This window comes from Brassica rapa, chromosome A08 (genome assembly GCF_000309985.2).
Source record: "Brassica rapa cultivar Chiifu-401-42 chromosome A08, CAAS_Brap_v3.01, whole genome shotgun sequence".
NCBI lineage: Eukaryota > Viridiplantae > Streptophyta > Magnoliopsida > Brassicales > Brassicaceae > Brassica > Brassica rapa.
In genome coordinates, this window is record NC_024802.2 from 21,990,347 (window position 1) to 22,011,011 (window position 20,665).

At 37.6% G+C, this 20,665-nt stretch overlaps 7 protein-coding genes and 1 non-coding gene across 10 annotated transcripts in view; 2 read left to right on the forward strand and 6 right to left on the reverse strand.

Annotated features, from left to right (window-relative positions):
* LOC103836419 (3-ketoacyl-CoA synthase 3) overlaps positions 1–958 on the reverse strand; it is a 2,148-nt gene extending 1,190 nt beyond the window's left edge. Inside the window, exon 1 of the mRNA XM_009112673.3 lies at positions 134–958. Within this exon, the coding sequence (XP_009110921.1) occupies positions 134–610 (477 nt within the window). The 5' untranslated portion in view covers positions 611–958. The remainder of the gene's footprint in view (positions 1–133) is intronic.
* A 1,328-nt stretch (positions 959–2,286) lies between these two features.
* On the reverse strand, positions 2,287–6,959 carry LOC103836422 (dirigent protein 25). The gene has a single exon (XM_009112677.2). The coding sequence runs from the start codon at positions 6,957–6,959 to the stop codon at positions 5,862–5,864; it is 1,098 nt and encodes a 365-aa protein (XP_009110925.1). The 3' UTR covers positions 2,287–5,861.
* Positions 6,716–8,847, reverse strand: LOC103836421 (pentatricopeptide repeat-containing protein At1g07740, mitochondrial). Its single transcript, XM_009112676.3, has 2 exons — positions 7,397–8,847; positions 6,716–6,952 (listed from the first exon to the last, which is right to left on the reverse strand). The coding sequence occupies exon 1, from the start codon at positions 8,795–8,797 to the stop codon at positions 7,418–7,420; it is 1,380 nt and encodes a 459-aa protein (XP_009110924.1). The 5' UTR covers positions 8,798–8,847; the 3' UTR covers positions 6,716–6,952; positions 7,397–7,417.
* Positions 8,848–8,945: 98 nt separating this feature from the next.
* Positions 8,946–11,954, reverse strand: LOC103836420 (DNA repair protein RAD51 homolog 4). 3 transcript variants are annotated; one of them, XM_033276618.1, is made up of 10 exons: positions 10,892–11,954; positions 10,684–10,763; positions 10,500–10,615; positions 10,340–10,421; positions 10,051–10,188; positions 9,876–9,968; positions 9,710–9,806; positions 9,539–9,609; positions 9,302–9,454; positions 8,946–9,231 (listed from the first exon to the last, which is right to left on the reverse strand). In XM_033276618.1, exons 1-10 carry the CDS (start codon positions 10,977–10,979, stop codon positions 9,112–9,114), a joined length of 1,038 nt encoding a protein of 345 aa, XP_033132509.1. In that variant the 5' UTR covers positions 10,980–11,954; the 3' UTR covers positions 8,946–9,111. The 3 variants fall into 3 exon arrangements, 2 of the variants coding, with proteins under 2 accessions (XP_033132509.1, XP_009110922.1); XM_009112674.3 differs by having other exon boundaries at positions 8,988–9,203; XR_001955486.2 differs by lacking the exon at positions 8,946–9,231 and having other exon boundaries at positions 9,390–9,454; positions 9,698–9,806.
* Positions 11,955–12,207: 253 nt separating this feature from the next.
* LOC103836430 (non-specific lipid-transfer protein 2) lies at positions 12,208–12,687 on the forward strand. Its single transcript, XM_009112683.3, has one exon. It carries the CDS (start codon positions 12,304–12,306, stop codon positions 12,595–12,597), a length of 294 nt encoding a protein of 97 aa, XP_009110931.1. The 5' UTR covers positions 12,208–12,303; the 3' UTR covers positions 12,598–12,687.
* Positions 12,688–16,420: 3,733 nt separating this feature from the next.
* LOC117127179 (non-specific lipid-transfer protein 2-like) lies at positions 16,421–16,919 on the forward strand. Its single transcript, XM_033276633.1, has one exon. The coding sequence runs from the start codon at positions 16,521–16,523 to the stop codon at positions 16,836–16,838; it is 318 nt and encodes a 105-aa protein (XP_033132524.1). The 5' UTR covers positions 16,421–16,520; the 3' UTR covers positions 16,839–16,919.
* Positions 16,920–17,042: 123 nt separating this feature from the next.
* LOC103836426 (glutelin type-D 1-like) lies at positions 17,043–20,586 on the reverse strand. Its single transcript, XM_009112682.2, has 3 exons — positions 18,715–20,586; positions 17,478–18,198; positions 17,043–17,401 (listed from the first exon to the last, which is right to left on the reverse strand). The coding sequence occupies exons 1-3, from the start codon at positions 18,908–18,910 to the stop codon at positions 17,248–17,250; spliced, it is 1,071 nt and encodes a 356-aa protein (XP_009110930.1). The 5' UTR covers positions 18,911–20,586; the 3' UTR covers positions 17,043–17,247.
* TRNAH-GUG lies at positions 19,379–19,450 on the reverse strand. The gene has a single exon. It is a non-coding gene; the product is annotated as a tRNA-His (tRNA).
* Positions 20,587–20,665: the final 79 nt, after the last annotated feature.

Consider the following 20,665-nt stretch of genomic DNA (forward strand, 5'->3'; position numbering starts at 1 on the left):
AGTATGATTAAGGTTTAGGATATAGGGTAGTTTAGTGTTTTTATTGATTAATAAATATTATTTGGAAGTTTATTTCTCTTTGAATTTGTGACAAAAAAAAAACTAAAAATGGTATTTATGAGATTTGACCTACTTTTATGTCTTCTCTCATCTTGTAGTGGTTAACGATTCTTGCAGATAGAGAAGGTGCTGAGTTTAGCATCGCAACGTTGACTACAAGGACGTCGATATCCGTAGGTGAGAGTTTGTTTCTCTCGAGGAGTTTCTTGATTGTGTCTATGTAAAACTCTTCCATCTCCGAGAGCGCATCTTGTTGAGTAGGACACTCTTCACGGCCTTCAAAAAAGAGCCTTGGTGCGTACGTTTGCTCTCCGATACCTGAACTAACGATGGCTTTGAGGAGGAACTTGTACTCGTTGAGTCTAAGGTGTTTGTTTCGAAGGATGATCTCACCGCTGAATTGAGTACTCACCATACGATCGTCAGAAGGTTTGTGACATTGGTAGTCCAAGATGTAGCAGTTTTGATCTCTTTTGCAATCTATGCGTTTCCAGATCTTGAAGATGAGGTAAGAGATGAGAAGAGAAGAGAGGAGACATAGAAGATCCATTTCTTTTTAGTTTTCTTTCTGAGTTTGGGTTTAAGAAGAAGTGATGATGATGTCTATTTAAAACTGCATGAAGAAGTAGCCAAGATTGTTGTGGGATATATAAGAGGACCATGAAACAGAAAAAGACAGCTCTCGTTTCTGACAGCTCATCATGTCCGAAAGTCAATATCATTGGTAAGAACTCTCGGTGGGGGTTAATTTTAACTTGAAAAGTTTACTGACGAGCAGAGAGTTATGGTAAGAAAATTGACAACAATAAGGTGGCACATTGATGTGGCTGTACAAAATGGACGAAGACTTCGCCTGTTTTGTCGACTAAAGGATTTATTACATTTATTAAAAAAAAGTATTTATTACATTTTCATACGTACAAGTCTGAAAGTGTTATAGACAAAGGCACCAACAAGTATATATATACTATATGGAGAAAAATATGCGGACATTTACCCGAGCGGTCCTGAAATTTTGGAAAAGGATTTTTTTTTTTTTTTTTTTAATTTTAACAATTTTAAAGTCTTTGTATCATTTAAAATTTTAGGGACCAAAATTAATATTTCAATGTGTCAAGAACCGGCCCGGCTGACTACTCAAGGAAAAAAAAAAAACCCTAACGCCGCCGTAAAAAAAAAGAGAGCGATTCTTGATCCTACCTTCTCCGGTGGCCGGCGAGCTTCGTCGGTGCCGTGAGAAGGTCCTTAGTCTAGTTCCTTTTGTCTGTTTAGGCTGAGATGAGGCTTTCGAGAGTCAGAGAAGTTTGGATCTGGGAATCGATTTGATTTCATCCTCTGGTTTGCTTGGGCTCCTTCACTAGATCCGTAGCTTTTTCTGGTGCGCGGTGCAGGTTATACCGGCTCTGATGTGGGGTGATACTTCTTCCATCGGATCGGGTGAAGCAGAACTCATGTATTGCAATGGTGGTCTCTCGTTCTTTCTCTGTCCTTTTGACTTCGTTTTGCTGGTTCGGATGTTCTCGATCTCGTTTAGTTGTTAGTTGTGTTTGTCTTAACCTAGCTCTGGGTCTAAAGCCTTTCGATATAAGTTCGGCTCTGCATGAAGGTCGTCGTTTAAGGGCGTTCTTATGGGAGTCCTTAATGAAGTTTCTTCGTGGAGGCAACTTGGGAGAGTGTAGCGGATTCAGAGTCAGGGGTTCGGCTTTTAGATTTCTTGGAAGAAGATTTAGTTGTTGATGGACTTGTGGAGTTTGTTTGGTCTAATGGCTTTGGTGGGAGATATCACTTGCTATGTTTTCAGGTAGAGTTTCTCTGCATTGGAATTTGGTTGTGCTCTGTTTTCGACAAGGCGTCTGGTTCTTGATTGGTGTAATCTTTGGAAGGCCTTGCTGTTAGTCCTCTGGTCGTTATATTGCTCTCTTCTGTTGGTGAAGTTTCGGGGCGGGGAAGCTGTGCAGTTCCTTGGTTTGAAACCAACGGGTTCTTCCGGATTACTTGGTAAGGAGCTGTGGAGCCTTAGCTCAATTGCGTGCAGTCTTTGAGTAGTTAATTGCCAACCGTCGTCTTCTTTGGCTGCTCGGGTTGAAGATCGATTCTCTTGTGGCTTCTTGTGTTGGAGCAGTCTTATGTATGGTTATTGAACGTGTTTCTCTGGTGGAACAGTTCTAGGAGATCCTCTTCGAACTCAAATAATTAGGCTTGCATCGCTTTCTCACTCATCTCTGCTTCCGGCTCCGTTAAGCTTCTTCATTTTGGAAGTGCTTCGTGTATCTCCCTATGGTCCTAATCAACATTGTCTTTTTCTTTTGTTTAGTTTATGGTTCAATGTTTGTTCTAATCTTTGGCTCCGGATGGTGCATATCACCTTGCCGGCTTATGGCTCTAGAGAGGTTGCAAACCTTTGCTAAACCTTTGCTGGCTTTGTATGATACTCTGTTCAAAGTTAATATTAATCTACTAGATGACAAAAAAAAAAAAAGTCAAGAACCGGCCCTGACTTTCATGTTGTAGAAATGTGCCCGTTCATATATTACAGGGGATTTAGCGAATCCAGGTTTGAAGGTCAAATCAATCAGCCTATTCTCCGGTCGTCAGTTTTGACAACAAATCTGAAGCATCTTTGTGATTTACAATCGTGATCGTCCTTTTTAGTACTATGAAATCATTACACTGGTGTGAATCTTAAGATCACTTGTTCAGTTAAAAACAGCTTATGGACTATTTTTTTGTCTGGTTATTATACGGATATAAATTACGAGAAACATTACATAAACGAGTGTCGTCCTATGATATTCATTTTTGACGGTATTCTTTGTGCCATGCTAAATATTTTTTGTAAGCATTTTTTTTTAATTTTTTCAAATTTTTTATATAATTCACAATTTTACGGAAATTGAAGCTTAGACTTTTTAATATAAAAATTGTGTTGCCTACGATTCAAACTCCAAATATGGGTGTAGAAGTCTTTAAACCTTAACCACTAGATTACGGTGTTTCCACAACTTATAGACTAATTAATAATTAATATAAGACATTAGTTTTTTTTGATCAAAATATAAGACATTAGTTTTAGTTGCCTATAATGGAAAAAAAGTAATTAGAAGCACAATTTTATAGTTAAAATTAATTGGTGCATTGATGTGGATGTATCATGTATACAAATCAAGTGTCTATTTATTGAATCTGAATACACGAGGCCGTTATTAGTACGTTGTGACTTTTCAAGCCATCGTATCTGGTTAGTATCGTAATTAGTTGTTGTATTTAGAGATTCATGAATGATGTATGGTGTTCATAAGCTTTTATAGCATGATTGCATAGATTGACGTTTGATGGACCAAAGGTTATAGAAGTTTGGAGTGTAAATTATTTATGATTAGTTTGGGTAGCCAATGATATTTATTTTATATTCTATATATTAGGTTGTAGATGAAAGAGCAATAAAGAGATTTGGTGAGCTGTGAGTATGACGAAGGTTTAGGAAAATCATGAACTTCTTGGATACAAGTGAGAGTGCTGTGATAAGCTAGTCTCAACTTCCACCAACTTAATCACGTCGACCCTTCTTTTACTACTACAAAGCCCTCGTCCAACGCTTACTCACACCATCTGCATGTATATACGTCCTTTCCTTGGTCCCTTAAATAACTTATTAATCGATTCACATTAAAACCCTATCCTCTTTTAATCATGCAGCTACTTAAGAAATGTTATTGGTAACTTGAAAGGGACAAAGTTTGTAGATTAGCAATCCCAATAGCCAGTTGACTCAACAAAGAGTCTACTTTTTTTTTGCTCTGATGCTTTCTATTATGGGGGCTGGATATTGCCAAAATTGAGATTTTTTTTTTTAAGTTTCAAATATTTGATAGAAACTCATGATGTTTTTTAAAAGTTATGAATAGAAGTGCTACAAATTTTATAACAGTTGAGGATATATTACAAAATTCATTAGTAACTAAGATTTTTTTCTTCGAGTTACAATGAGGTAATAAAACAATTTAACAACCAATAATAGCATATATAGACACATTAGGTTGACGTTGACAAAGGCAATCACGGGTTTACTTTTGTGAGAGCATTAAAAGTAGTCTAGTTAGAGGTTATTCTACTAATAATGAAGAAGTTAATGTTTGCTGGTGTATTTAGTTTGCTGGTCACTGACTCATCTCATTCTCATTTAGTATTAGTTTGATTTTTCTTGTGGTTGTTCATATATTATTCATTTTTTTCAAAAAAAAAAAACTCTTATTCACAAATATTTAAGCGATTTACTGAATTATTGAATCACAATGTCTTTTTCAATGTCTATCGTTTTTCCTTATAAATATTGTCAAAAATAAATGATTGACCACCCATGAATAACTGAAGTTTAAATTCTTATGGCCGAAATATGAATTACTTAACAAGCTATTCACATTTTTCGTTCGAGTTTCTATTTAAAACCATGCACTTTCATTTAAAATCAATGCTAGAATAGTGGTATAAAATAAATAAAATACCATATTTCCATTCTATATTATTCAGATCAACACTTCAACTTCTATACTAAAATCGTAGAGACATCCAAGGATTAATAATACTCACAGAGACATCACAATTAAAATCAGATTCTGATGTGGAATTAAATTGACAGAGAGATAATCTTATTATGCAGGCAAAATATGGACAACGAAGACGTATGAAGTATGAACTGTGGTTTCTCTAAAGATAGTATACATACATCTCCTACCTTTTTTTTTGTGCAAACAGAAAAATGTATGGCTAGTTGGCTACGGCATATACGTGGAACAAATTGGTATACCTCCCATGTTTGCATGCGGATACTAATATAAATAATCTTTGTGGACTTCTTTTCTGAACAGAATAATATTTGTAGACTTATTCAACTAACAACTTCACTTCCCAACCACAATTCTTTTTTATTTAATTTTGTAGAGTTACACTACTGCTGTGTCGAATGATTGACATTTTTAGCAACGAGCCATAAAAGATTGTCGGTCAAATATCATCATTAATATTTTAAATTTAAAATATATTTTACATATTTTTACTAAAATAATTATGTTTTGCCTTTGTTCTCGCCTTTCGTTACTTTGTTATTGGGATTATATAGTGTAGCTTAAAAATGATTAACGTCTGAAAGTATTTGCCTTTTCTAGATTCATAGAACACATTGCGAGAGGCTGGCCCAAATCTTTTGGAGGCCTAAATCAAAACTTACACTTGTGGGCCTCATAAAAGTGAAGAGAATTCTATTTCTACCATTGTTTATATTACATATAAATTTAACTTTAAATAATAATTATTCATAAAAATCTTATATTTATGATTAAAAAATTATATTAACCCTTTTTAATTTTTATAAATATTTTAAAAATTATTTATAAACTATTTATAAAAAATTATAAACCCAACCATATCTCTTAAACAAGAACCACTTAACTTTAAACCCAAATGTTAAATATTTTTCATAAATATAGTATTAGAAATTAGTATCTATGTTATAGTATTTCAAAAAAAATTTCTAAAAATATGTTGTGTGTTTCACTTAATTTTTTATATAATCTAGATCAGTTTCATATTGATCAATATGTTTTCCACATAACAATGGTCAAAAGTCTAAAAGTTAAAAGCTTAAATAATCCTTATTCCTTACCAATCAAGACCATGATCGAGAAAGTGAAGCTTATATAACTTGTAATCAACATGAAATTTGTTATCAAATTAATAGGCTTTGTTGTTACATATTACGATACAACACAACACAACGCAATTCAAATACAACAAGGAAAAAAAAACTAGTAAGAAAGATAAACGGTGCACTCCAGAACAGTCTCAAGCCCATCTGTGAACTGGTGCGGCTGCTGTGTGTTCCCACTGCCACCAGTATAAGTCTTGACAACGGCATATCCTCTCGCATTCACATACTTCCCCGTACCACCCATGACCCCAAGATGAGATTCCGATGCAGCCGTTCTATGCACACCGAAGAAACTGATGCTATCTTCATAACCACCACTCTCAAACATAGCCGTGAAGGCCATAGTCTGGCTAGTTCCATCCACCGCGCTCGCCACGTAGAAGCCCTGAGCTTTGCCAAGCAGACCTGACCCGAGCTCATGCCCTTCCGTTAGCTCGTTGTCCATCACCGTCATCGTCCCAAACATGAGCATCTGAAGGGACGAACCAGATGGGAGCTGACCGCCATTAGCCACGGGGAGACCGTTCAAGAGGCTGTTCCCGTTGTTCTGTAGAATGCTGGAAGTGGTTCCTCCCAGACCGACCAGAAGCGGGACGTTGTTGTTGTTGAGGATTCCGTTGTTGTTACTGTTAGATGGAACGCCGTTGCTGACAGGGAGGTTTGCGCCGTTGGGTTTGGCGAATGGAAGCTGGCCACTGAGAGCTGCGTTTGCAACGACTCCGGTCACAGCCCTGGCTGTTGGGTTTGAGCCACCGAGTATATCGTGCATAAAGAAGACTAATGTGTGGTCGGGAAGTAAACCACCTGCACCTGAGCCAGCAGTCGGCAAAGGCCCTGAACCAGCAGCAGGCAAAGGACCAGAACTAGCAACCGGAACGGGACCTGAACCGGTGGTTGGAAGAGAACCGGGGACAGTAGCAGGCAAGGGAACCGAACTAGCAACCGGTAAAGAACCAGAACCAGTGGTTGGTAGAGGTCCAGAGCCACTTAAAGTATTCAAAGGACCTGAACCGCCTGAGGCTGGACTTGCACCTGTAGTGATACCAGTTGAAGTGGGGAAGAGGCCTGAACCAGACGTTGTGGTAGGCACAGGGACCAAGCCAATATCTTCTTCTTCATTAAGAAGCCGAGCAGGAGAGACAAAAGTAATGGCAAGAGATAAAACAAAGAGAAAGAGTATCTTGCAGCCTGCCATTGACAAGGAATAAGTTTAGTTAATTTGAATTTTGAATTTGAGTTGAGCTTTTCTACTTGTCCTGTGATTATACAGACTGATTCAGAACGAGCATTTATAAAAGAAACCAAGCCAGATTTTTGATGGAAAAACAAGATGGAGTTGATGAAACAGAGTAGGTAACATCTTTTCCATTATATGAGTGGTTTGGTTTAGAGAAAAAAAAAACATAAACCAGAATAAAAAATCCAGAATATAAATTCACCAAAAGATCTTGAATGTATCAGAAGTTCCAATGAATGAATTATCCAAAATATTAAACATTTCAGATTCCTCAGCATAATAAGACAATCCAGCAAATTTTCACCAAAAACTGTTTTTTTTTTTCTTGAATCAAGAAGATATTAAACCCCTCCATTTTAAGTTAACTCATGAATAAACAAGTATAAAAATCTCACCTTTAAGAGATCACTCACTGCTTAGGTAGAAATAACTTTTGACAAAGCCTCACAACAACCTCCTCCATCCTTAATACAGAGACCATTAACTAGTTTTTCCCAAGCACCAAATCCAAAGCTTAAATTTTTCTTCCCCATCACCTCCAACACAAAGCAAGCATGGTCCAAGTTACCTCCTTTCACCAACCCATCAACCAAACACACAAACGTTGCAGGTGTAGGCGCGTGTCTACTCGCAAGCATCGCATTCAAAATACTCAACGCAGAATCAAAATCCCCAATACGACAAAACCCATCAACCATCATACGGTAGGTAGCCGCATTAGGCTTGCAACCTTTCATCTGCATCTCCATTAGCGTTCTATAAGCCTCTGAGGCTCTCCCTTCACTACAAAGATGATTCACAAGAATGTTGTAGATCACAACATCTGGCTTTATCCTCCTCTTCTTCATCTCATTTAGTAAAAGCCTTGCCTCATCTATCTTCCCTCTCTTTCCAAGATCACTCATCAAAACCCCGTAGTTAACCAAGCCCGGTTTACACCCACGATACTCCATATCGAACATCAGCTTCTTGGCCTCGTTGTACTCTCCTTTACAACACAAACCCTTCATCAACAACGCGAACGTCACGTGATTGGGGCGTATTCTCTTGACCATCATATCTTCAAGCAAGCTTTTCGCCTCCCCCACGTCGTTACTCCGGCACAAGAATCCGATTAAACTATTATAAGTCACAACGGTCGGCTGCACTTCTCTCTCAAGCATTTCGTCGAACACCTCGCGCGCACCTTCCCAATCACATTTCTCTAAAAACCCTTTGATCAGCACATTGAAGGAAACAGAGTTCGGACGCAAACCCATATCTTTAGCTCCGTCGACAAAGGTTTTAGCTTTTTCTAATTCGTTACTATCGACGAGGACGTTGATGAGAGTGTTGAGAGACTGGATCGTACGGACGCAATCAAACGACGTCATTTTGTGGAACACGTCGACGGCTTTATCAATTGAGTTTGCTTTTCCGTAGTGCTGAATCAGCCCCATGAAGAGGGATTCTCTGCATCGGACGTTACGGTGGCGGACGAGGTTGAGGATTTGGTCGACTGCGTCGAAGTCACGTGACTTGGCGAGTTTGTAGATGAGTGAGGAGTAAGATGGGTAGTCGTGTCGGAAACCCATTTGCTGGTAGTGGTGGAAGAGAGACAGAGCTTCCTCTGTTTCTTCGGTTTGTTTGAGATCGGTGAGAAAGGGAACTTCTTCCCATGGCTTCCTGATGGGTTTGTGAGTTGTTGTTGGTTCGTGGCGGTTGGGTTTCTTTGTGGGTTTGGCAGATTGAGATGTGTGGTAATGATGTCGGGATGCGATGGTGGTAAGAGGAGAGGAGGATAGTCTTCTATGCATTGGATCAGCTCTGTCTTCCTTCTTTGCTCTGTTTCAGCGTAGTTATAGACAACTCGGAATTAAATATAAAGTTTTGGTTTTTATATTCAAAATTTGAACTTTTGTAGTAATTTGTAATGTTTATTTTAAGTGTTTAGCTAATATCTCATACTCGGAATTAAATATAAATTTATATTCAGAAGTTTGAAACTTTGTAATTTGGTATGTTTATTGTAAGTGTTTAGTGATCTCTGATTACTATGTTATCTATCTTGAAAGTTAATTCATTTGTTAAACAAAATAAATTATCATTGTTTCTTCTTGGTGATCCAAGCTTATGTGAAACCAGCACTGCTCCATAAGAAGTTGGCTATAAACATTGTTGATTGTCCTTGCGAGTTATGGTCCGCACAGTTTTGCCAGAAGGCTATAAAGAAAACAAATACACACAGAAACTGTGAGAGGTTTAGCGAGAGGAAGGTGGAAAGATACAGAGCATTTGCTTGGTTAGCTGAGTGTACGTACCATTGATGTGTGTTTTAAGATGGAGATAGTGCAGTTGCTGTTCCTGTGGTCACGCGATAGCATAAGTCTCACGTGCGGAATGCTTTTCCAGGTTTCGCCAAGAGCCGGTTTGGTTTTACCGCTTTCTCCAGCACCCACCGTGTGGTTCGTCACCTTTAAATGCAAAAGGAAGAGTTAAATAAAAGGATTTAACTATGAATGACAGACCCAATGAGTTCCCTGAAACTTGTTTAATACCAGTACAGCAATGTTATGTTCATGTGCCAGCTTCTTAAGCAGATATCCAAGTGCCACCATCAAAGCGCGTCCTGCACACACCAAGTTTTGAGTCATTTTTCACAATCACCAGCTCATCAGTTAAGCATTTAGGTAAATAATAAAAAAAGATGGACGTACAAGGACATGTACCCTGTGAGCCACTGCCTCCGAGGATTGGGGTAATCAGAGAAGAGATTGAATCAACGACTAACAATCGTAACCGGTATTCGTTCACATTCATCTGCACCTGAAACATATACAAATGGTTATCACTAAGGATCAATGAGGAAATCACATATTCTAGCTAGCTGTATACCTGAGACCTCAAAGCAACCTCTAGACCTTGCAGCGTATCAAACATTGTATAGATGTCATAGACCGTGTGACATGATATCCTGCTCAAGACTCTCTGCACATATACGTTTCTTGTCAGTAAAACTAACATGATACTGGTCCATAGACTAGGAGATAAGAGTTGCTGGTAAATAAACCTTTCGTAAAGCAGCAGCATCCGAACTTCCACAGATGAATTGAGCAATGCGTCGGGCACAAAAAGAGTTCCCCGTGTCTATATAAAAGACCCTCCCATCTTGCTTCTCTGCCACGCTCGCACTAGCTTGCATACAAAACTATTCCATTCATAAGAAACCACATAATTTAAAGAGACGGCCAAAAGGGCTAACCAAAGACAACAAATCCACAACACGTAGGCATATATGTGATGTCGCAGTATAAGATTTGTTACATAAACCTGCCTAACAGAAGTATCAGTATACATACTTGTGTTTTACCAGAAGACGATGGTCCAACAAGCTCTGTCAGCTGACCCTCACGTAGCCCACCTTGAAGTAATGAGTCCGCCCTTATAAAAACCCATCAATAGAAACACTTAAGAAGCAGAGTCTCAAACTGATAACAGAACAAGTTACAGAGTCTTTACCCGTTGTCTCCACTCGATAGAGTGTGTTTATTACGCTGCAGATCCTCCAACAACTCCATACCATTCAACAATGGCCGACACTTAACCTCTATCAAAGAAAGCATCACAGTGATGCCCTGAAGAAACCAAAGGTCAACACTTTGTATAACTTTTAGCTAAAATTCAAAAACTCAAAACAACTAACCTCCTTCAATCTATCAGCATTCGCTTCTCTTTCAGCGAACGCAGCAAGTTCATAGAGGTCATGAAGAAGGAAATCTTCAACTGCATCATTTTAACAGATAAAGCAAAAAAGAGTCTAAACGCATTTCGTCGAACACCTTATACGCAAAGGATCAAGCTATACAGAGTCGAATCGAGAAAACGAGAGTTGAAGAAGAAGAGAAGGGAACCTGTGAGAATCCCATGAGAAGCGCAGAAGTCTCGGAAACATGCGTCGATGATTGAATTCTCCATCTCCAGATGTTTGAGAGGCGCCATGTTCACCTTGACACTGGAGTAGAATCTCTAATCAATTTGCCTCCGGTTTGATCAACCCGGTAAAGCTTAACCTATATCCGGTCACTGAGAACCGTAATTAAAAATTATATTGAATGAACATACCATTTTCTGTTTAATGTTTTCCAGTTATCATAATTTCTTTTGTTTACATAATCATTGTTAGAGACGAGTCTTAGATATATAAAGTAAAGCAAACCATAATTTGACAAATTAGTATTGAAATTTTTTTAAGTATTATAAATTTTGAATTTTTTTTTGTATATTTTTTATCACTAATAAATAAATCTTAGAGATCACTCAATATTCTTTTTTAATTATATAAAATAAGAAGTTTACTTGATTGCTATTTAGTTATGTGTTTTCTGTTTCTTATTTTTTTAACTTTCTTTATTGAAAATATTTTTGGATAAGAACATAATATATCTAGGAATTATCTTTTGATTTTATAATATATTTTTTTGATTCTAATTATTATTATTATTTTTTTAATCACTTAAATAGATAAAAAAAATATCTATGTCACTTAGTTTAACTCATGATAAAAAAATATCTATTTTAACATCTGTGACTAAGTGACATAGATATTTTTTAGTTTTTTTACAACGTAAAAATCTCACGCTTTAAAATCGTGGGTCAAAATCTAGTTAGTATTATTACTTCTCCTTTTTGTTTTGTTTCTAACCATCATTTTATTTAGATTTCATATGTTTAGTTTAATTTTTATTAACAAAATATTGACAACAACCTTTTTCTATTTAATTTTGGAAAATCATCACAATATTTACAGGTATATTCTAGTTTTTGTTTGTTTTGTTAACTTTCTGGATAACTATAAATCATTTGCATATAATTTCTAGGGAAATTAATGTTGTAGAAGTTCAAAAAATCTATAAATAATCTATGCATTAATGGTTTTATGAACATATATTTTCATTCTTTACTAGTTAAACATTATATGAGATTCCATGAAAATTTTGATATTTTCCTGTTATGTAGTTTTCTTATAATGAATTGCTTTGACAAAAAAAAAAGAATTGCTAACATGTATCAAAATCTAAATGTATTTATACAAAAGTAAATATCTTATTATAATTACCAAAGTAACTTGTCTCACATAGATACAAAAAGCTTACAGTTAAAACTTCAAGATACGCTACCTAGAACGTCAGCCTCAATATTACTCCAGCCTCCACCTATATAAGTAGCTTAACTATCAAGACCTCAAAAAACAACATTTCACACTTTCTTCAAACAAATAATAATAACTAGAATTTGGTTGAAAAAGTCGCTAAGCTTACAAAACATGAGGTTCACAGGAGTAGTATGCATCGCGTTTGTGATAGTCCTTGTGTCGGCTTTAGCTCCGACCAAAGCAGACTTGGAAGAGAAAGTGGCATGCATCCCGACAGAACTTATGACATGCATACCAGCATTACAAACCGGAAGTCAACCGTCTGCTGAATGCTGCGGAAAACTGAAAGAACAAGAGTCGTGTTTGTGTGGTTACATACAAAATCCATTGTTTTCTCAGTATGTTACATCTGAAAATGCTCACAAAATTTTAGCGACTTGTGGCATCCCTTATCCTACTTGTTAAAATTTTAAATTTCAAAATCCTATATAACAATGTGTCATGGTTTACCGCCATTGATTAAATAATCAAATAAAATACATTTTTCTTGTAATATAATCAAATATAATATCATTTTTCTAGTATAGATCGTTTTAAATAAAAATGTTAAAAGAGACATGCATATATGCTAAACCAAACCCATCATGCGGATGGTATGGTTTTAAAGTTTAAATCCGTTAATAGGCGAGGTTGTGAGTTAGTCTATGATAGATTGTGTTTACCCATTGCCTCCATCTAAGCTTAACTATCAACGCCCCTTTTTTTTTTGAACAACAACTATCAACACCTCAAAAACAAGGTGGTGAAAGGAGACAGAAACAGTTCTCTCTCTTCAAAAATTTTTCTCTCCATCGTCTCTCCTTTTTTCTACCGCCGCCTAGGGTTTCAAGCCTCCTTCTTCGTTTTCCGGCGGCGCTGCCGCTCTAAGCGACCGCCGGACTCCGTCCCTGTGTTTTTGTGTCTCTAGTCTCCTCCCCTGTCTCTCTTTCTTCGGTGGTGGGGTGGTTTCATCGTAGGCTTTGAGCCAGTCTCAGATCCGGTGACTCCGTTGGATCTCGGTTCGAGTTATGGGTGGTGGCGTCGCTAGAGGACGGTGACTGCTCCACCTTCGCCTCGCTTCTGGTTCTGGTGGTGTCTCTGACTGGCTCTGATTTTCCTTGCCTCCGGTGGTTCCTCAAGAGTGATGGAGCGAGTGGTGTCGTGAAGCCTCGTCGCAGCTTGTCAGCTCCTCTGGATGGTGGCGCTCCGGTGGTGCTAGGGTTCGGCGGTGGTTTGGTCGGATGATTCCGCGGATCTGAAGACCTTTGCTTTCTTCTGCTGGGGATCTCTGGTGGAGGCGTGAGAGTTTCAGTGGTGGTGAGCTTCGGCTTGTTTTCCAATGTTCTCTGGTGACACACGCTTAGGAGGTGGTGGCGCGTGGCAGCGGCGCGTGTGCGGTGACAGCGCAAGTGGCAGTGTGTCGTGACGGCATGTGGGAGGCAACTTCTGCGTCTTGTCGGCTACGGTTTCGTTCTTGCCCCTCCTTTTAGCATTCTCGTCAGTGAGGCCCCGTTCCTAGCTCTTTTCCCTTAATAAAGTTAGTGGCTTTGGTATTGCCTTCCTATGGTGGTGTTGGTTGTGTTCTTGGTTCCGTGCGACAGTTGGGTTCTCGGTCCGCCTTTTCTCTTGCAGATCTGTCTCCGGAGGGTTGGTAGCTACGCGGTCCGCTCTCTCTATATGAGATTTCGGTTCAATGGGTGTAAACGGTCACAGTGGGTCGGTTTTGGAGACGGCAATTTTCAGATCTGTCTGCTGAACGACGGCATCGTCGCGTGGTAATTTGCTCTCGTGCCGTCGGAGGTTGCGTCTGTCGGGTTTCTTGGTTGGTCCGTGTTTGGATTCTTCAGATTGGTTTGTGTCAGGTTGGCTGTTCGGAAGCTGCAGGAGCCGTAGCTTCTAGGTTTGAGGGCGCCTATCTCTCGGTAGCTCGTGGCAACTGAACCTTCTCTTCGACTTTTCCAGTTTGTTTGGTCTCAGCATTCTCTGCTGTTTAGCTGGTTGCTAGACTAGCTTCTCTGCTTGGGTTCTTTTCATTGTTACTTTCCAGCTGTTGTTTAGTTTTGTTTCTGTTTTCTGCTACTAGTTTCTCTGTAACTGCTGTCAAAAACTTGAAAATTTGGTATAATAATTTAATATTTTACCAAAAAAAAAAAAAAAAAAAAAAAAAAAAAAAAAACACCTCAAAAACAACATCTCAAAACATTCTTCAAACAAATAATAATAACTAGAATTAGTTTGAGAAAGTCGCAAAGTTTACAAAACATGAAATTCACAGGAGTAGTATGCACCGCGTTTGTGATAGTCCTTGTGTCAGCTTTAGCTCAAGCAACCCGACAGAACTTACACCATGCATACCAGCAGGACAAACCGGAAGTCAACCGTCTGCTGAATGCTGCGGAAAACTGAAAGAGCAAGAGTCGTGTTTGTGTAAATACATAAATAAACGATTGTTTCCTCCGTATGTTTCATCCGCAAATGTTCAAAAGGTCTTAGCGGCTTGTGGTATACCGTATCCTATATGTACAAATTAACATCAGATGTAACAATGTGGCATGGTTTACCCATTGATTAAATTAATAGTCGATATAATATTATTTTTATAATATAGTTCGTTTTAAGTAGAAAAGTTAAACGGACATGCATGCATACTAAACCAAACCTACGAACCTATCCATCATGAGGATGGTATGGGTATAGGATTTTGAATCCGTTGGTAGGAAGGGCTTGTGAGTTAGTACATGATAGATTGTAACTTTGACGAATTTGTCAACTTGTAAATGTTTTATTTATTTCAATAAAGAAACATTAAAAGCTGCACAAAGAGAACAAGAACCGGTCCAGGAACAACACATGAATAAAAGCAAAGAGATACTTCCGTGAATCACAAGCAAAGAGAAACCCTAATACGAAGAAAAAAACGATTAATGATAAAGCTGGTCTTTGCTCTCTCGCTGCCTTCTTCATTTGGAAGGAGGGAAGAAAATGGCGTCCGAAGTTCTCTTAGAATTACGGAAAGACTCCTCCACCTCTCGATCAACCTTACCATTACTGAGAAAAAGTTAAAGGAGTAAAACCTTACCATTACCTAGGGAGACTGGTCCTGAAACAAATAAAACATATATAAACTGATAAAACGTTTGAATCCAACCTTATAACAAACCAATCTTTACAGTTATAGTGTTATACTATCGTCTGTTATACCTCTTTGTCGGGGTCCACAAAAATACACTCAAAAGTCTGAAAAGAGAAGTTAAAGGAGTAAAAATAGAAGACATAAAAGAAAGGAAACGAATGAGCCGGAGGAACCTTACCGGGTATTTAACAACATGGTGGAAGGAGCTAAGTCTTCTTCAGGAATCATATGGAACACATTCCAATATCTTCAAAGAATCTCACTCATGGATTTTATTTATAGCAGTGAGTTTCAAATTCCCATCTTTCCGGACCGTTTCACAAACATAGCGAAAGTATTCTACCTGACGTAAAAAATTGTTTTGAAATGATCAATCAAAGTATCACATAGAAAACTATACAAATAATATCTATTTTTTTACATAATCATTGTTAAGAGTCTATTCATATTTTTTTACTTGTGGACAAATTCGTATTATTACTTTTCTTGTTTTTGTTTTGTTTTGCACTATCATTTTATTTAGATTTCATATGTTTAATTTAATTTTCTATTTACAAAATATTGACAGCTATTTTTATATTTAATTTTGGAAAATTATCACAGTAGTGACAGGTATACTCTACTTTTTGTTTGTTTTGTTAACTTTCTGGATAACTATAAATTATTTGCATATTAAATTTCTAGTCACAATAGTTATAGATATATTCTACTTTTTGTTTGTTTTGTTAACTTTCTGGATAACTACAAATCATTTGCATATCAATTTTTTAGGGAAATTAGTGCTGTAAATTTTCAAAAAAAATCTATAGATAATCTATGCATTGATGGTTTATTATGAACATATATTTTCATTCTTTACTAGTTAAATATTATATGAGATTCCTTGCAAATTTTGATATTTTTCCTATTATGTAGTTTTCTTATATAGAATTGCTTTGACCAAAAAAAAGAATTGCTAACATGTATCAAAATCTGGATGTATGGATATACATATCTTATAATAATTACCAAAGTAACATATACCTCACATAGATACGAAAAGCTTACAGTCAAAAATTCAAGATACACTACCTAAAAACGTCAGCCCTCTTACAAATATTACTCCAACATCCATCTATATAATAGCTTGACTATCAGAACCTCAAAATTAACTTCTCAAACATTTCTCAGAAAAAAAACTAGAACTAAGGTTGAAGAGTCGCCAAGCTTACAAAACATGTGTTGGAACCCAATAGTCAGCATGAAGTTCACAGGAGTAGTATGCATCGCATTTGTGATAGTCCTTCTGTCGGCTTTAGCTCCGACCAAAGCAGTCTTTGAAGAGAAAGTGGCATGCATCCCGACAGAACTTATGACATGTATACCAGCATTACAAACCGGAAGTCAACCGTCCGCTGACTGCTGCGGAAAACTGAAAGAACAAGAGTCGTGTTTGTGTGGTTACATACAAAATCCATTGTTTTCTCAGTATGTTACATCTGAAAATGCTCACAAAGTTTTAGCGACTTGTGGTATATCTTATCCTACTTGTTAAAATTTCAAATTTCAAATCCTATGTAACAATCCGTTATGGTTTATCCATTGATATTAAATAATCAATATTTTCTTATAACAACCGTTTTAAATATAAATGTCAAAGGGGACACATGCATTGATGCTAAACCAAACCTATGAACCTATCCCATCATGAGGATGGTACAATATAATTTTGAATCCGTTAGTAGGCAGGACTTGTGAGTTAGTACATGATAGATTGTTTTATTTATTTCAATAAAGAAACCTTAAAAGCTGAACAAAGAGAACAAGAACCGGTCCAGGAAAATCACAAGGAAGAAATGCAAAGCGAAAATACTTTCGTGAATCACAAGCAATGAGAAACCCTAATAAGAAAAAAACAACAACGATTAATGATAAAGCTGGTTCTTGTTCTCTCTTTGCCTTCTTCAGTTGGAAGGAGGGAAGAAGATGGCGTCCGAAGTTCTCTTAAAGCGGAAGGACTCCTCCACCTCTGGATCAACCTTAAACGCAGCTTGCAAAACCTCTGGGGACAATGCCTTCCAAACCGATGTCCTCCCAGCCAAATGTGTGAAGATTGGACTACACAAACATACAACCACAAAGTTTAGTTTATTTCATTTTAATTAACTTCAAAAAATGAATAGAGTGTTCTTACTCGGGAGTAGTCACGATGGAGAACCAAGACATGCCCTCAGGATCAGCAATCTTTGAAACCACAAAGAACCTTGGAACAATGAAGAGAGAACCAGCTGTGATATGAGTCTCAAGAACTCTTTTCCCATCAGCACCAACCACTTGGACTCTTCCACTACCAGCAACAATGTAAGTCACTTGAAGAGCCGAGTCACAAGAGAAACCAGGTGAACACATGGAATGTCCATCGATCTGAACAAGATCAGCACCAAACCCAACCTGCCCAACCAGAGGAAGGTTCTTGGTGTTCAAGACAACAACTCTCCCACCGTCCTTGATGTCTACATCAAGAGGAGCTTCCAAACAGTTCAGCACAAACCCATCACGGTCCTCCACCTTAGGTTGTGGCATTTTGAAACCGGCCTCCAGCTTCACAATGCCTTTACCAGTTTGAGAACCGACAAGTGTCTTCACTACGCTCTCTTCCAAATCCCATGCTCTCCCTACAAACTCAGTGGAGAAACCGGTGAAGATTCCGTTTGAGCCGGTGAGGTAGAAGTCAGTGAACTGTCCTGCTTTGTGAGCCTTGTGTGTTTCACCAAGGAAGAGGATAACAAGCTCGGTTTCCTCACTGTTGAACCACCATGTAACCACACCAAAAGGAAGAGCAATAGAGTCACCTTTCTTGATAGCTATCACCTTCTCCTCCTTTTCAGGGAGGACAATTCCGGCAGTTCCAGATCCTGAAACCAAATGACAAGAAGTAAAGTCACAACCCTTCAGTTCCTTGCACGCTACGTTATTAGATCAACAATTAAAACGTGATATATGAAGTAAGAAAATCTAGTATTACTTTATTTTGGCATACGGTAGTCATGATCTATTTGAGTATTATTGCGTATTATTATATAATACATTCACATTTACCGTTTACTGAAATATCAAGAAACTGGATCTTAAATTTAGAGCGTATAAATATTTTTTTTCATTTTATTAAAAATATTTTTGGCAATTTAGCGGCTAAATGACGTATGTATAGGTTTTTAACTTTTTAGATCAAATCAAATATTTTATCCGGCTGTGATCGATCATTACATAATAAAGATCATGATAAGTCCGATCATAATCATGAATGTCCCTAAATAAAAAGAAATAAATCACTATAAAGTTGAAAAAAATTTGAAACATGAAAACATGGAAAGGACAAAACACTCAAAAGAAACGTGAAACTTGAAGTAGGGTTATGTAAGCGATCAAACCTTGAAGAACGTAGGCAACCTTAGGGGAATCAGAGTAACGAGGAACAGCGAACCCGTGCTGCTCAAGGGCAAGCTTTGCTGCTCCAATGTTACCCTCTTTAAGCATCGGCAACTCTTCTGAACACCATGCATGGTACGATCCTCCATCTCCTCCGTACACTTGCTTTGGCAGCTTTGGTGTAAGATCAAGCTCCATAGTTTCAGATTCTCTCTAAAGAAAACGCAAAGATCGGTTAAGAAAAGAGGTGGTGAAGAGTGTACGTTTGATATGAGATGGGAATGAGATGCAAGCCTTTATATATATACACGAGAGGTGGAGTGGAGGAGGGTTAATCACACCGTTACAAAGGGGATTTGGCGATTTGATTTACTTCGGGATAAATACTGTAATTAATATTTTAGTCAAAATTTCATCCATTTCCTTATGTCCACGATCATATGATTTATTTTGTTTCCATCTAATCATTATTGACATTGACTAATTCTATCGAATATAAATGTTTTTTCACATATAAGTTTTTGTATATTAATTATTTATCCATTACGTTCTTCATTTTATACTAGTAATAAATATGTACATAGGCCCAGCAGTGCCAAGTTTTTGTAAGCAAAAATATAAACAATTACAGGCCCATATAAATTATGAATAGAAATAAAAAAAGAATGTGGCTGCTGGGATTCGAGCCCAGGTCTCCACGGCCACAACGTGGAATTCTTACCACTAAACTACAGCCACTTTGGGTGACAACAAACATCACACAGGCAAACTTAACTGCTAAATGTAAATCCCATTTACTTGCACAACCAAAGTCCAGTGGTAACTGGTAAATGTACCATTTACTTCTGTCCGTGTATCCGGCTGATTCTACTTCCCTCTGAATTTTTACAGGTAGAATTAGTTTTTGATGATAGTGAACCTTTTTGTGAGTTACCTGTTTTTGATGATAGTGAACCTGTTTGTGAGTTACCTGTTTTCAGATAGGTATATTGAGAACATTTTGCTAACCCAAAGACAATTCGATATAAGAAACATAGCTTCAGAGTCTCGAGTTGTGATGACCTGGTTAGAGCAAATGCAGATGTAGCAAACTGAGAATACATTTGGAACCGAAAAGAAGTTACACTGCAGAAAAATCACATACCAAGTGTGAGTCTCTACATCCGATCATTTAGAGTTAAAGCAAGCTAAGTTTTGGTAACCTCGTAAAATTGATAGATCGAAGGTATAGTCCAATGACAATGAGAGACAATTAGGCAAAGCAGACCTCACTATCTTTCTACTTTTGTGGCGAGCAGCCCATGTTACTCACACGTTAATAATTAACAAAAAAAAGTGAAAAAGGTTGTAATAATGGGTCTCAGGTCAGCTAAGTTAATGGTTAATGAAGCATATGCTTGTGAATATATTCCCTCCAGCGACCTACTTTTCGTTCTATAAACTGAAAATGAAACGTCTCTGTCACTTGGCTTCTCTTTTGAGGTCGTAGAGACCATCAATGGATGATGCTCATCAAACCTTCCTCTCTCTCTGTCTCTATTGTCTCTTACATATCTTCATACAAGAAGGTACTTCCGAGCTGCCGGCGGTGGAGATGAGCTGATACGGCCGAAGGGGGGAGAGTGATCCGTAGAACATTTTCTAATAAGGTGTGATAAAGATTTATGGGAGCATATTACCATTACAAAATTGGGCAACGACGTTACCTTTGGCAGTTCTTGTTTCTTGCTGTTCTTGAATAGTTTATGTTTTTTTCCATGTTTTATTGATGAGAACAACAATGTCTGTGTTCAACATTTGTATCTCTTATTATATACATCTTTCCGCAAAATTGTATTAGGCCATTGCTTTAGTATCCTCTTCAGTAAAAAGGTTTCTTCATGTAACGAATTAATTAATAAACTCTGTTTCCGCATGAGTGTATCAGATGTCTAAAACCGGATAGTGTAATGA

Excerpts from the sequence above, each read along its gene's own strand:
- LOC103836426 (XM_009112682.2), bottom strand. The coding sequence starts at position 18,910 with ATGGAGCTTGATCTTACACCAAAGCTGCCAAAGCAAGTGTACGGAGGA. Across the intron at positions 18,199-18,714 it reads GGTTGCCTACGTTCTTCAAG|GATCTGGAACTGCCGGAATT; the intron begins GTTTGATCGCTT and ends ATTTGGTTTCAG. Across the intron at positions 17,402-17,477 it reads TCCATCGTGACTACTCCCGA|TCCAATCTTCACACATTTGG; the intron begins GTAAGAACACTC and ends ATGTTTGTGTAG.
- LOC103836421 (XM_009112676.3), bottom strand. The coding sequence starts at position 8,797 with ATGCATAGAAGACTATCCTCCTCTCCTCTTACCACCATCGCATCCCGA.
- LOC103836430 (XM_009112683.3), top strand. The coding sequence starts at position 12,304 with ATGAGGTTCACAGGAGTAGTATGCATCGCGTTTGTGATAGTCCTTGTG.
- LOC103836420 (XM_033276618.1), bottom strand. The coding sequence starts at position 10,979 with ATGGCGCCTCTCAAACATCTGGAGATGGAGAATTCAATCATCGACGCA. Across the intron at positions 10,764-10,891 it reads TTCTCATGGGATTCTCACAG|TTGAAGATTTCCTTCTTCAT; the intron begins GTTCCCTTCTCT and ends AAAATGATGCAG. Across the intron at positions 10,616-10,683 it reads ATGCTGATAGATTGAAGGAG|GGCATCACTGTGATGCTTTC; the intron begins GTTAGTTGTTTT and ends TGGTTTCTTCAG.
- LOC103836422 (XM_009112677.2), bottom strand. The coding sequence starts at position 6,959 with ATGGCAGGCTGCAAGATACTCTTTCTCTTTGTTTTATCTCTTGCCATT.
- LOC117127179 (XM_033276633.1), top strand. The coding sequence starts at position 16,521 with ATGTGTTGGAACCCAATAGTCAGCATGAAGTTCACAGGAGTAGTATGC.